This window comes from Odocoileus virginianus, chromosome 7 (genome assembly GCF_023699985.2).
Source record: "Odocoileus virginianus isolate 20LAN1187 ecotype Illinois chromosome 7, Ovbor_1.2, whole genome shotgun sequence".
NCBI classification, from domain to species: domain Eukaryota; kingdom Metazoa; phylum Chordata; class Mammalia; order Artiodactyla; family Cervidae; genus Odocoileus; species Odocoileus virginianus.
In genome coordinates this window covers 73,768,538-73,780,650 of record NC_069680.1, presented here as the reverse complement: position 1 = coordinate 73,780,650, position 12,113 = coordinate 73,768,538, and the positions used below count along the sequence as shown (strand labels likewise).

The following is a 12,113-nucleotide window of genomic DNA, read 5'->3' as shown; positions in this document are numbered from 1 at the left end:
TAGCTCCGGGTCAGGTGGAAGAGTTTCAGTGAATGTCAGTCATCGGACCCAGCATGTAAGTAACTCTCACCTCCATCCAGCCTGGCCCAGCCAGAGCACTCCCTGCATTCCCAAGCTACAGGCTCAGATCTCCTCTTCTGTGTCCCAGAGTTACTTTTGAAAGCTACACAAGATTAATTCTGCGACGCCTTCCCCAGGTGGCCTTGTGTGGTTGGGATACAGGACCCAAGATTCCTCAGTGAGATCTATGAGTAAGGATGGAGCAGAAGAGCTAAGGAGTAAGAGTAAGGAGGAGCCATGGAGATGCTGGGAGGGGGAAGAGGTGAGGGGAAATCCACCAGTTTTCTGGTGAAAGCAAGGCCCCAAGGGGTTCTGGAGGCAAGGCTGGAGTACAGAGGGTGAGTATCTGGACCAGAAGCTCAGGCCCTTTTCCCAAGAAGGCAGCCCCTGGGAAGCATGGTGTGCCACGATGCAGCTCAGTGCTAACTGCCCTTAATGGAGTTCCTCATGGTAGTTCTGGGCATATCTTCTGAAACTTGGGCCTGCCTCCTGCTGACTGCTTTGCTGGTTTCCTTGGGCTCCTGGGGACCATTCCTTGGGTCTTGCAACCAGCTCCTCCCCTTCCTTGCAAAGGGGGGCATTGCACTCGATCATGCTCCAGAGGGGAGACATTGCATAGATAGAATTGTTCCTAAATAGCATGCTGTTGCAAAGACAGCAGTGGGTCTTTAAAGTTAGCTCCATGTCTGTCCTTGGGAAAATGCCAGGCCTTAGGCTCCAAGGGGGGGACTGTTGTGAAATGTTAGAGTTGGGGTTTTAAAAAGATGCTTATCGTCGACAAGCTTTCATTATCTCAGGCTCCCAGTGTTGGGGGAGGGGGATGGATACATGGCCAACAATTAACACGTACATAAATAGTCAGTGGCATTTGCACTTTGTAAAATAAATCCTCAGTGATGTTGCTGGAAGGCTTCCATGTGGAGGTTTTTTCCGCTCCATTTAGTATTTCTTGAGGCTAAGATAAAGTGAAATAGGCTCAGACTTGAGAAAGGCAAGTGAAACAACGGTCTCAGACTTAGGAGGACAAGTTAACCTGGGAATGTAGGCACCGTGACTTATAAGGGTATTTTCTTAGATATGAAAAAAGAAAAGATTGGTTTGTTCCCATGGTCAGAGGGTCAGGCCTGAAAGCTTGTACACTTGCTCTGATGGGTGACCAGGCTTTTGGGAGAGCAGCATGATCAAGGGGAAAGAACACAGGTTTAGGGGACAAAAGGGCCCAAGTTCAGATTCAGTCTCTGCTCACAGAGGGGCCTATGCAAGTCTGAGTCTAGATGTAGATCTTAGTTTCTGCTGTGAAATGGGAATGAGAACTTTCCTGGCTCCTTTGGGTGCTATAATCACTTTATTCAAAGTGAGACCTGTGGCTTGTGAAGTAGATGTGTTGTATTGAAGTATCTGACTGGTGCTTGACAAAACCAGATTCTTCTCACTCTCAGAAATGGCTGCAACTTGGTCCTGTTTGAAAGGCTGAGAACACAGGACCAAGCTGGAGCTACTTCTACTGATCCTTTGGGACCCCTGTCTTCTCTGCTTCCTTCCAGGCATTTGTATATTAGCACTGATTCTTACCTTTGTGTGGGCAAGGGGCCTCTTCAGCCCCTTCCAGGCAAGCAGCCCCACACATCCCATTCTTGGCTGTGCTTTATGTCCAGAGCTTTTGGGAACCAGGTCCTGGGGTTTGGTCTGCATCCAGTTCTCTTTGGAAACTGTGGGATCAAAGTAGCTGGGTGGCCAGGACAGGATCTAAATGTTCCCTGGTAGGTCTGTAGGATGGCATGTCCCATGTCACTCATACACCAGCTCTGTAGATGCCACTGGCCATGGAAAAAGGCTCCCTGAGGTTCAGATAGGGGCTGCTGCTCACAGATGAGAAGACACATTGCCTTCCTCAGGTGTGGGAAGAACAGCTGCTTTCCGCTTCCTTTAAGTGGAGTCAACCTATGACAGTGTGCTTATCAGAACCAGGGCAGGTGTCCAGTTCCGCCTCTGCATGCGATGTTCCTTCCCATGGCTGCTTATGTCCACCATCCCAGCCATAGCCTGGGCTACATGCCACCTAAGCATCTTGGGTCTCCTCTTCTATTCACAAGGGGTTAAAGCAGGAGTCAGCATGATTCTATATAAGTTTCCACCTCCTCTGTTCTTCTTCTAAAGCTCTCTGCTTGCCAGTCTATTGAGGGAATCCAGGAGCCAGGCCTTTGGGCTCTGATGGTCGAGCACAGCCTTTTAGGGACTCATAGCAATGACCTAATCAGGGCTCCTTTGCTGTTACTACAAGCAGGCCTTGGGTTCATTGAGACCTAGTTTCTGGGGCCCACACATCTGTGCAGAGCTCCTGCAATTGCTCAGGACTCTATCTCCTGCTACTGCAGTCTTTAGTGAGGCGTCTCAGTGCCCTGTTGCAGGAGAGAAGCGTGGTTTGAGGAAACCAGCTACCCTACTTGCAGTGGGCCAGTGACCAGGAACCCACCCAGAGTAGAAAGTCAGGTCTGCTCCCTGCCCTACTCGTGGAACGAAGGGGCCGCCCTTTATTTATCTAGCTGACCCAACACTCCTCTGCAGATGCCAGCAGTGTTTTCCAGCAGTAAACCTGTAGCATGGCTGAGATGACAAAAGCAGAAACCCACTTTGTGCTGCTTTGAAGGGTCTATGAACTCAGGGAGGAGGGGTGCTCACCAGCCTTGCATATTGTTGGTCTTTAGGCCACTTTGGGCTCTGTGATGTCATGGGATGAGACTCCTGGCTCTCACCAGTAACCAGGAGAATTAGAACAGCTGCTCTATGTGGCTAGTGCTGTCTACTGAAGGAAGAAAAAAGGAACACATGAGTAATTACTGTGTAATATATAGAAATGTATAGAGATTTCTATATATTCAAAAAAGACCATTGAGTGACAACCAGGCAAGAGATATGAATGAAAGGAATGGGGAAGGTCTTCATGTTCACTGATCTTCCATAGTGAGCTTCTTTCTGGGATGGAAGCTTCAACTTAATTTCATTTTAGTTCTCACAATATTTGTAAGATGGGAGGTGCATGTCTCAGGTTGGGTTCCCAGAAACCAACTTTGATGTGAGAGTTTGTATGACGATGATTTATTAAGAAGTTTTCCCAGGGGAATTAAGAAGAGCCCAGCAAGGGAGTGGGAACGTGGGTCATGGAAGTGGAGGCAGCCAATGAGGGTGGTGAGTGAGGCTGTGTAGGCTGGTCCTGCAGAAGGAACCCGGAAACAGTTGAGCGTACACTCCAAACAGTCCCCATAGTGGAATGGGGCAGCTGGGGTTGGATACGTGGCATCCCTAGCCCTTAGTGAGGGTGCACATTTCCATGAGTGCCAAGGAGAGTTCCAACAGTTGGTCAGTGTCTGCCATTGGCAGTGGATGCACATGGAGAGCCAGTGGGCTCAGAATTCCTAATGGGATTTGAGGGGGCCCAGGGCACAGCGTCAGTAGTACTGCTGGCATCTCGATACCCTGCACGCATGGAACTGCTGCTCAGAGAGGTGGAGTAGCTAACCCAGGAGCACTTAGCTAAGTAGAGGCAGGCCTGGGATTTGACCATGCTCGGCCTGCCTGCCTTCTTCTCACCTTACTGGCTCTGAGGTAAAAGGGAGATCTCGGGGGCCTCCACCTGCCTCACCTGTGGCTGGAGAAGATGAGGGAAAGGTACTTAGAAGGGGACACCATCCACTGGGCTTGGAGCATTTAGGGCTCTGCCCAGGGAGCTGGCAGCAGTTCTCCAGTCATTGGGGAGGGGAAGGTGTTCTTGCGAAATCTGCAGTTGCGTCTCCTTCTCACCAGCCATCTCAGCTTCTGTGTGAGTTGCACCCTCTGGAAAAGGCTGCAGCCAAGTGCTATTTATCTCCATGTGGGGAAAAGAAGCTTAACAAATTAGCTAATTGCTAATTGGTGAGGGAAAGTAGGACAAGAAAGTTGGCCAGTTGTCCTTTGGGGTTTTCTGATCAATTCTCTCCATCATTATCTTCCACACATGAGTCTGAGACCAGATGGGAAGATGCCTTAGTGCAGCCAGGGCTCTCACCTGCTCCATGGGATGTCCTGGCGACTGAGTTAGGTCCTCTGCACTGCTAGCTCCTGCAGGGACAGTGGAGGACCTCTCACCTGTACAGGTGCACCTACATCTTCAGATTCACAAAGCTACACATTCTGGACTAGAGAGCTCCCAGCTTTGGAGGCTGATTCCAGGTTCAGAGCTCTGAAAGAACACAGCGTCTTAGGCACATGACCACTCCCAGTGAATTAGGATTCCAAGGAGTAGGGCCCCGGGATCTGCATTTTAAAAAGCTCCCTAGGACGTTCTTACTTGCAGCCAGACTGAGACTCATGGCTGCAGAATGCCAGTGATGATGGAGTGTTACCCCTCACCCATGGTCAACCTCCGTGCTGATATTCACATACCATTCATGGTCCAACTATCTGTCTTCCATTCAAACATTTCTTCGATGAGACCTTGCTGCTCCTGGGGTGGCAAACCATTCCATCTTGAACTCCTTGGAAAGTCAGAAAGTTCTCTCCTATATTGAGTTGTTATCTGCTTACCTGAGCACTGGAGACCTTGGCCCTGAATCAGCTCTCAGAGGCTATAAGGATCAATTCCAGCCTCTCTGCATTCCTGGACTGTCCCTGGTGACTGTAACTGGCCATTAGTTTATACTGTCCAACTCCATGACCGCTTCCAGTCTGCAGTGCCCTCCATCAAGCAGACTGACCCACTAATCAACTCCCCAAGGGCAGCACAGAACTTCTAGCCCCTGCCTTTTCATGGGTCTTCACTTTCAAGTCTCATCTCCCCATGTGCCCTTCTGCTCCTGGAAAATAAGTGTAGGGCTTTGAGTTCAGCCTTGTTCAACTGTGTCTCTTTAGATTTGGCTCAGTGTTTCAGCTTTCTCAGATGTCATGACACCCCCAGCTCTGTATCAAGTGCAGATTTGATGAGCATGTTACTGGTTGTCCTCCACGTGAGCATTAACGAAATGCTGAGGTGTCAGGAATGGAGGCAAGTCAGAGCCTGGCCATGTGCTGCAGTGACATCAGATTACCTGTGTCACGTTTCCCTCCCCACCTCCTCCTGGGCCTCTGAGCTTCTGAAGACATTCCTGACAGTCTGTATACTGGGAGGAAGGAAGCTATAGGCTGGGGGGCTCTCCCTTTTCCCTCAGGCAGGGTCTAAGGGTTCCCCAGAAAGCCACTGACTCTGAAGTCCCTATGCCTTCTTTGCAGTATGGTTTACGGAATTTGTAGAATGTAGAGGAAGGAGTCTTCAGTTCACGGCCCCACAAGGGACCCAGGCGCAGGGCATGGCCTCTTTCAGAGCTTCCTTCGTCCAAGTGCAGGAGACAGAATGCTTGGTAACTTCTTCCTCTGGCTGGGAGGGAGCAGTCAAGGTATTCTTAGACATAACTCTTTTATCCTGGGGAATAAAGCTTTTCATGGGCGCCTGTCTCTTAAGAGAAGGACTCCTGTGACCAGAGAAGACTCTCAGGATCTAAGAATGTAGATGAGTCGAGAGGTAAGGTTGGAACTCACAAAGGATGGGGATGCACACTTTCCATTGCTGCTTCCTGGGAAGGGCTGGGACTTCTCTGGACACTATATGTGTTTGCTGCTTCTTGAGACCAAAATATTTTACCAATATAGGCAGACAAAAGGGAGCAAGTGTTATGTACATTTTACAGATGAACAAATGGAGGCCAGAGTGGTAAATGCCAGCTGGTGGAGGCCATCCCCTCCAGTCCAGTCTGGACTCCTGTCCCCATTTGTCTTCACAGGGGATGGTACCTTTTCATTTATAGGCTGGAGAAGGAGCATCTGTGTCCTTCACCAATGACCACCCTTAGAGTCCAAAGGATTGGGATGATAGAGCTGGCCTAGGCATCCCCACAGGCCCGATTTCCATGTGCTTATTGTGTTGACCCACAAACGTGTTCGTTCCTTGCAGAGGTGTGGTTCTCACCGATGCCCTGTACAATGGCAGGGCCATATATATGCTGGGTCACTGGAGCCTGCAGGCTCCTTACCCCTCTATGCCTCATCTGCTAAGAAGAGTGAATCAGACCTCTATGTACTGATGAGGAAAAGATATTCTTCATATACTGATAAGTCAAAAATGATAGTTGAAACCTGATGTGTGTTTCATGACCCCATTTTGATAAGAACATCAATTTGATAAGTGTATGCAGACACATGCAGACATGACTAAAAACTTCTGGAAGGGGCCATTTGGAATAGTCTCTGGGAGATGAATTTGGAGGGATACATGGGGAGTTTTCACTACTTTAACACATTAAAAAATGTGGTAGGTTTATGGGATAAGTTTGAACATTTGCTTTTTTTCTGTATCTTTCCAAATAGTAATAAAAGTTACATTATAAAAATATAAAAAAATTAAAAATGAAAGAGAACTATGATCTGAACTCTCTCCCAGGTTCATAGATGGCCTGGCACATTGCCTGGCACTCAGTAATACTTGGCACGTGCTGTGAGTATTCTTACAGGACAAGTTGGAAAACTGTCAATTCCTCCTCTTTTGTCAATCTACTTACACTTACTCTTTTTATTTGGAAAACTACAGAAAAATTTAAATGTTCAAAATTATCCCATACACCTGCCCCATTTTTTAATGTGCTAAAGTAGTTGGATTTCCAGTCTAAAAAGGGAAAGAGCACTCCTAAAAACATATGAGAAGCAAAATAAGTAACTGGGTCCCATCTGCCTAGCTCTCCTATCCTTCATTCATATGTTCAACAACAGTATTCTTTATATGTTGAACACCGAGTATGTGCTAGTTATAGTGGAAGGTTTTGAGATGCAAATGTGACAGTCACAGGTGTGGCCCTGATCTCATGGAGACCCCAACTGGTTAAAGGAGATAGACAATAAGAAAAAAAAAAGCTGAAAACTATTCAAGTACAGACAAGGCAAGTGCTATAAAGAAACAGAACAAAATGCTCTAATAGAGAATGGTGTGGGGTGGGGGTCACTGCCCAGGAGCAAAAAAAAGTCAGTTCTAGGGTCCTTGATGGGTTCTTTAGAGCTGAAGGCAGCTCAGAGCCCTGGCTGTGAGCCGCCATCTTCCTGGGTGTTGTTTAGCTTGGCTGGCCAAGCTGCTGTAAATCCCTTGTTCCAGATTCCTGAGCCTCTAGCCTTGGGCAATGATGAGACATTCCCCCCCACCCCAGTAATCCTCCAGAAAAGTGTTTGCAGTCTGAGATGAGAAAGGGAGGGATATCCCCGCCTGTGACCCTGTGATGCCTACAGGAGCTGTAGCTTCTAACCTTGCTCGGGGCTGATGCATGCGAATTCCAAAGAACAGCAGGAAATCAGATGTCCATGTTCAAATGCTGCATCTAGTAGCTGAGGCAGCCAGACCTGCCCCAGGGGGACGGCGTGTTTTGTGAGGAAAAAAATCCTCCAAGAACAATGTTTATCAAACTCCATCTCAGCAGTCATCCTGTGTGTCTGCCAGCTTCTGGCTTGCTTCTGTTCATGTTTTTTTTTTTAATTTCTTTTTCTCTGCAGGCTGTGGAGACCAACCTGGCTTCCAAGGACAGCCACTGGGTCTTTGTGAATGAGGTAAGAGCCCCAGAATGGTGACGGGCGTGGTTTATGTTGAGCTCCCACCACTTGGGAAAGCAAAGAGTGACCCTGGCAGGCTCCACTCTGACTCGAGGTGCTGGAGTGGATTCCAGGGCTTCTCTGAGCGAGCCAGCAGGTGAGAGAGTTGGGTGGGGCATGACAAGATGCTCACCTGGAGCAGGTGGGAACCAGGAAAATAGTGTGGATTTGAGTCTAGGAGGAAGTGGTGTCAGGCATTAGATGTGCTGGTTGGAGGGGAGGTCACTGGTCAGGGCTCAGAGACTGGAGAGATGGAGGCTGGTCAGAAAATGGGATGCAGAGGGGATATGTAAAGGAATGCTGCACTTCTTGTAGGAGCCTGAAGGTATATGTGGGTTATGTGATTGTGTGTCTGTAAGGGTGCATGGGTGTGAGTGTGTAACTGTATATATTTGTGAGAGTGTGTCCGGATGTGTGTGCATTAATGCGTGCACGTCAGTATGTGTATATGCATATCTGTATAGGTGTGTGTATGTGTATGTCTGTACACACCCCCCTGTGCACCTGGTCAGGTAGTGGGTCAGTGTAACCTTTTAAAGGGGGTAAATGGTAAATCTCTCCCCAAGGTGGCCTTCCCACTGGATTGGGCCTTGGGAGGAATGGGGACATCGAGGTTTCATGGTGGGTGGTCTGCTTTCTACCACTTACACCCTAACTGGCCCTGGCCTGCTCACGCTGCAGACATTACATGGGAGTGGCCTGTAACAACCTGCCCTAGCTTCCCTGAAGAGCCCCCTCTACCTGCACATCCATTCAGGAAGCACCCTCTGGGACAGTGCATATGACCCCAGCCAGCTATTAATATAGCTGACTCTTAAAAGTGCTTCCTGGCATGGGCTTTCATCAGCCCATGGCCTTCCGTTGCTCCTAAATTAACTGATTGATTTCTAATGGCCACATTCTAGAAGATGCAGGATTTATTGTGCAGGTAATTTATGCTTTTATGATGTGTGTTTCTTCATTAGCTCAGTGCTACCATGGCTGAAGGAGTTTCGGGCGGCTTATTTTCTTATGTTGCAGGTAGTATCAGATAGTAACTGCTTGCAAGGCCCACTTTTCATGGTTTTTGTCCATAAATTCATTATCTTGTTAGCTCCATGTCTACACAGGCCAATTGGAGACCTGCAAGGTCCATTTCCCTGGGGTTGCAGATGGTTGTGCTCGTAATTAGGAGAAGGGACATGATAGCTGCCTTCTTCAGAGCCTACCAGAGTCCTCTTTGGTCCTGGGGAGGTTTTGATCCTCTGGGCTTTGCCAGCTTCTTTATAGGTTTCTTTTGTTTCTGGAGACAGAGGCATTCTATGTGCCCTGTAAGGTAGATGTCAGATGCTGGCTTTATTTTGGGGAGGGCTCCTCCAAATCAGATAGCCAGGGTTTCTATATTGTCAGTCTTCAAAAAGTGCTGGGTTTTTAGATTTCTAACATTTCCTTTTTCCTCCCCTGAATCCTAACCCATTCCAAGGACTCTCTTGTCTGTCCCTCCCACCAGGGCTGGGGTTAACACTAACCAGTGTGAAGTGTCCCCAGGGTATTGCTGGGCAGCAGGAAGCCAGGGCATACTTAGCACCACCGGGAGGTGTCGGGTGTGGGCACACTTGTCAGGCCCACACTGGAACAGCCTCACCCAAGAGGATTGCTGAGTTCCACCCCAGTCAGCAGCACATCGCACCATGAACTCATAGACAAGTCATGTGACGGTCCTTGGGCTAAATGTCCTCCAGAAGTGACCCCTCCCACTTTCTGAGTTTCCTTTTCTATGGGGAGGCAAAGTACTTGTCAGGGCATTTTGTGTTTGTTACCATCCTTAGCCCTCATTCACAACCCGGTATGGTAGTTACTAGCATCCCCATTTTACAGATGGGAAAAGAGAGGCTCGAGAGGTTGAATTACTTACTCAAGGTCATACAGCTATTGAAAGGTGCTTTTGGGATTTTGTATGAAGACTGTTGGCTCCAAAGACCTTCACACCAAATGACACCATCTTGCAGGTAGCCCTGGCAATGATCCTTAACCTGTGGTCAGGGTCTGATTCCGTAAGACCAATCAGTAGGCCTCTGGTATGCATACTGATGGGGTTGCCCTTGAGCTGGCCTTGGTGTCCACTCAGGGACATTCTTGAAGTCTGAGATCTGATGGTGGGTCCTTTTGTAAAGCTTTGACTCTTAGACCCCAGTGTGGCCTCTGGTTAATGACTGAGATGTTTTCTAAATCACAAGTCAACTTATCCTTAGGACTTAGCCATATTCAGAACTGCTGTTTCCTAGTACAGCATGGCCGCATTAGAAACAAGTCTAATTATTCTTATGACGGTTACAGCATTCCAGGCTCTATCCAAATACAGACCCACAGACCAATAGTTTCCCAGTTGCTTCTCTGTTTATTATATGTGATGGCTCAGAAAAAATAAAATGGGAGGAAAAGAATCAGGGGTGGGTATTTAGCAGCTCCACCATGATCTCCAGAATCTAGCATCTACACTGGGACTCCATCTATCGCTTCCTGAACTGCTCACCACTGCTCTGGAGGAGGTTCATCCATCAGACAAGCTCAGGTCAGCGCCTCTTCCTACAACATCTTTCCCCAAGGAGGCCTCCATGGTGATCCTCCAGCTTCACCCGCTGCTTCCCTCATTTCTCACGGCTCTGTCCTTCAGTTTTTCTTTCTATATTTGACTTTCTTAATATGTTTTCCTGGATTCAAGATAAACACTCAAGGGCACATGTTTTTGTTTGTTCATGCAGTGGTTTTCTTAATATGTCTGCACCCTCACTGGTGAATATTGGTGTTGCATATTACAGGTCTGTTTTCTTTGGAGAAGGGATAATTGGAGGCAGAGAAGGGTTGTGAGTATATGAACCTTGCTGACAGTTTCTATAGATCTTTGGACTCTACTGAGGGAAAGGACACTGGCAAGCAGATGTGCTTTGGGGCGTAAACTATATTTTTATCAATTGATTAAATTACACATTAACTTGGTGGGGGATGGGGGATTCAAAAGAAATGTGAATAACAAGTTTGAACATTAGTCAGGGTGGCCGCTGGGCTGTGAGTCCCCTGGGGGCACGGACGGGATCCAGGTCCCCACTGAATCCCCCACACCCTGTATGAAGAGTAGCTTCTCCAAAGGGTTTGGTTGAAAGCATATCAGTGTACATAGAATAGGGTAGAGCAAGTTGCTCTGAAGAGTACTTCCCAGTCAGCCTCCAGGAAAAGACAAAGGCAAACAATTAAGATGGGAAACCCAGGGATGGAGGGGACAGCTCTGGGTCATTCATCAGAAGCTGCCAGTTTAGGACCCATCAGACTTGACTTTGGCTCCCAGGACCTCTGTATCAGCTGATCTGGAGAGCTTCCCCTCCACATGATGCACAGGTGTCCTCAGCGCTAGGCAGGGTCTGGATACAGACCAGGGGGCAGAGGAGCACGCCCTCCTGTGACATTCTCTGTCTAGGCAGGACACATCTGCCTCGTTGTCTGGCCTCTTGAGAAGCTTGTGGAGGAAATTCTTTTATGGAATGTCTGTCTTTCCAGCCTCTTCCAGAACCATCTGTGAAGGGGACTTGCACTCCCTTTGTTACTGGACAGCTGTCACTGTCAGAGGAGTTCCTCTAGACATGGGAATAAAGCAAACTTTTATGCAAATGGTTCAAGAAATGCAGAAGCACGTACATAACCCTTGTGCTTAGGTTTTGTCAACAACTGATGCTCTGGGCTCTGTTCTGTGGTTCAGTAGGTACCCAGGGGCAGGTAGGTTCTAAGGAGGGAGGAGGCACAGCCAGTAGGCCCTGCCCCATTGCTAGCCTATTTCCATGACCACCACATCTCATATCTTTTTTCTCTGGGCTCCAGACCCATGGATCCAGATGCCTTCTGACCTCAGCTGCTTGCAAACCTCATGACCACCTCCAGCTCTGTGCATCTCTCTGAACTCATCATCCTCCCCTCACCTGTTTCTTAGCCAGTGCTCCAATCCCAGGGACCAGTGTCTCCAACCTACTGGTTAGTTCCCTAGCCAATGGAGAAAAGCCTACATCCTGCCCCCTGCCTCAGAACTCGTTCTAGGATGATCCCATAACACCTTTCCATCCTTTTCTTCTTACCCTCTGCCCACACGCCTGTGGTTTATCCTTACAAGCAGTGGGTGACTTATTGTTTCCTCTTATTTTTCTCTCTTGGTTTTGGACCTTTGCTAGGATTTTCTTTTAGGCCTGGAATGACCACCTCTGGCTGTCAAGGATTTACCTTTCCTGCAGGAGTTTGCTAAGCATCGTCTCTGCCAAAAGATCTCCCTGGATTTATTCATCCTTCTGCTGTCTTGTACGCCTCACCCCGGCTATGCTGTGTTGGGGACTTGATACACACATCTGGCTTCTGGAACAGCCTATAAGTGAGGGCTGCACCTCCTTTTTGTCAGGCTC

General features: G+C 48.3%; 1 protein-coding gene across 2 annotated transcripts in view; it reads left to right on the top strand.

Annotated features, from left to right (window-relative positions):
• GRID1 (glutamate ionotropic receptor delta type subunit 1) overlaps positions 1-12,113 on the top strand; it is a 665,624-nt gene that overhangs the window by 394,793 nt on the left and 258,718 nt on the right. For both annotated transcript variants that reach the window (XM_020915026.2, XM_070470959.1), the window contains exon 5: positions 7,600-7,653. In XM_020915026.2, the coding sequence (XP_020770685.2) occupies positions 7,600-7,653 (54 nt within the window). The remainder of the gene's footprint in view (positions 1-7,599; positions 7,654-12,113) is intronic.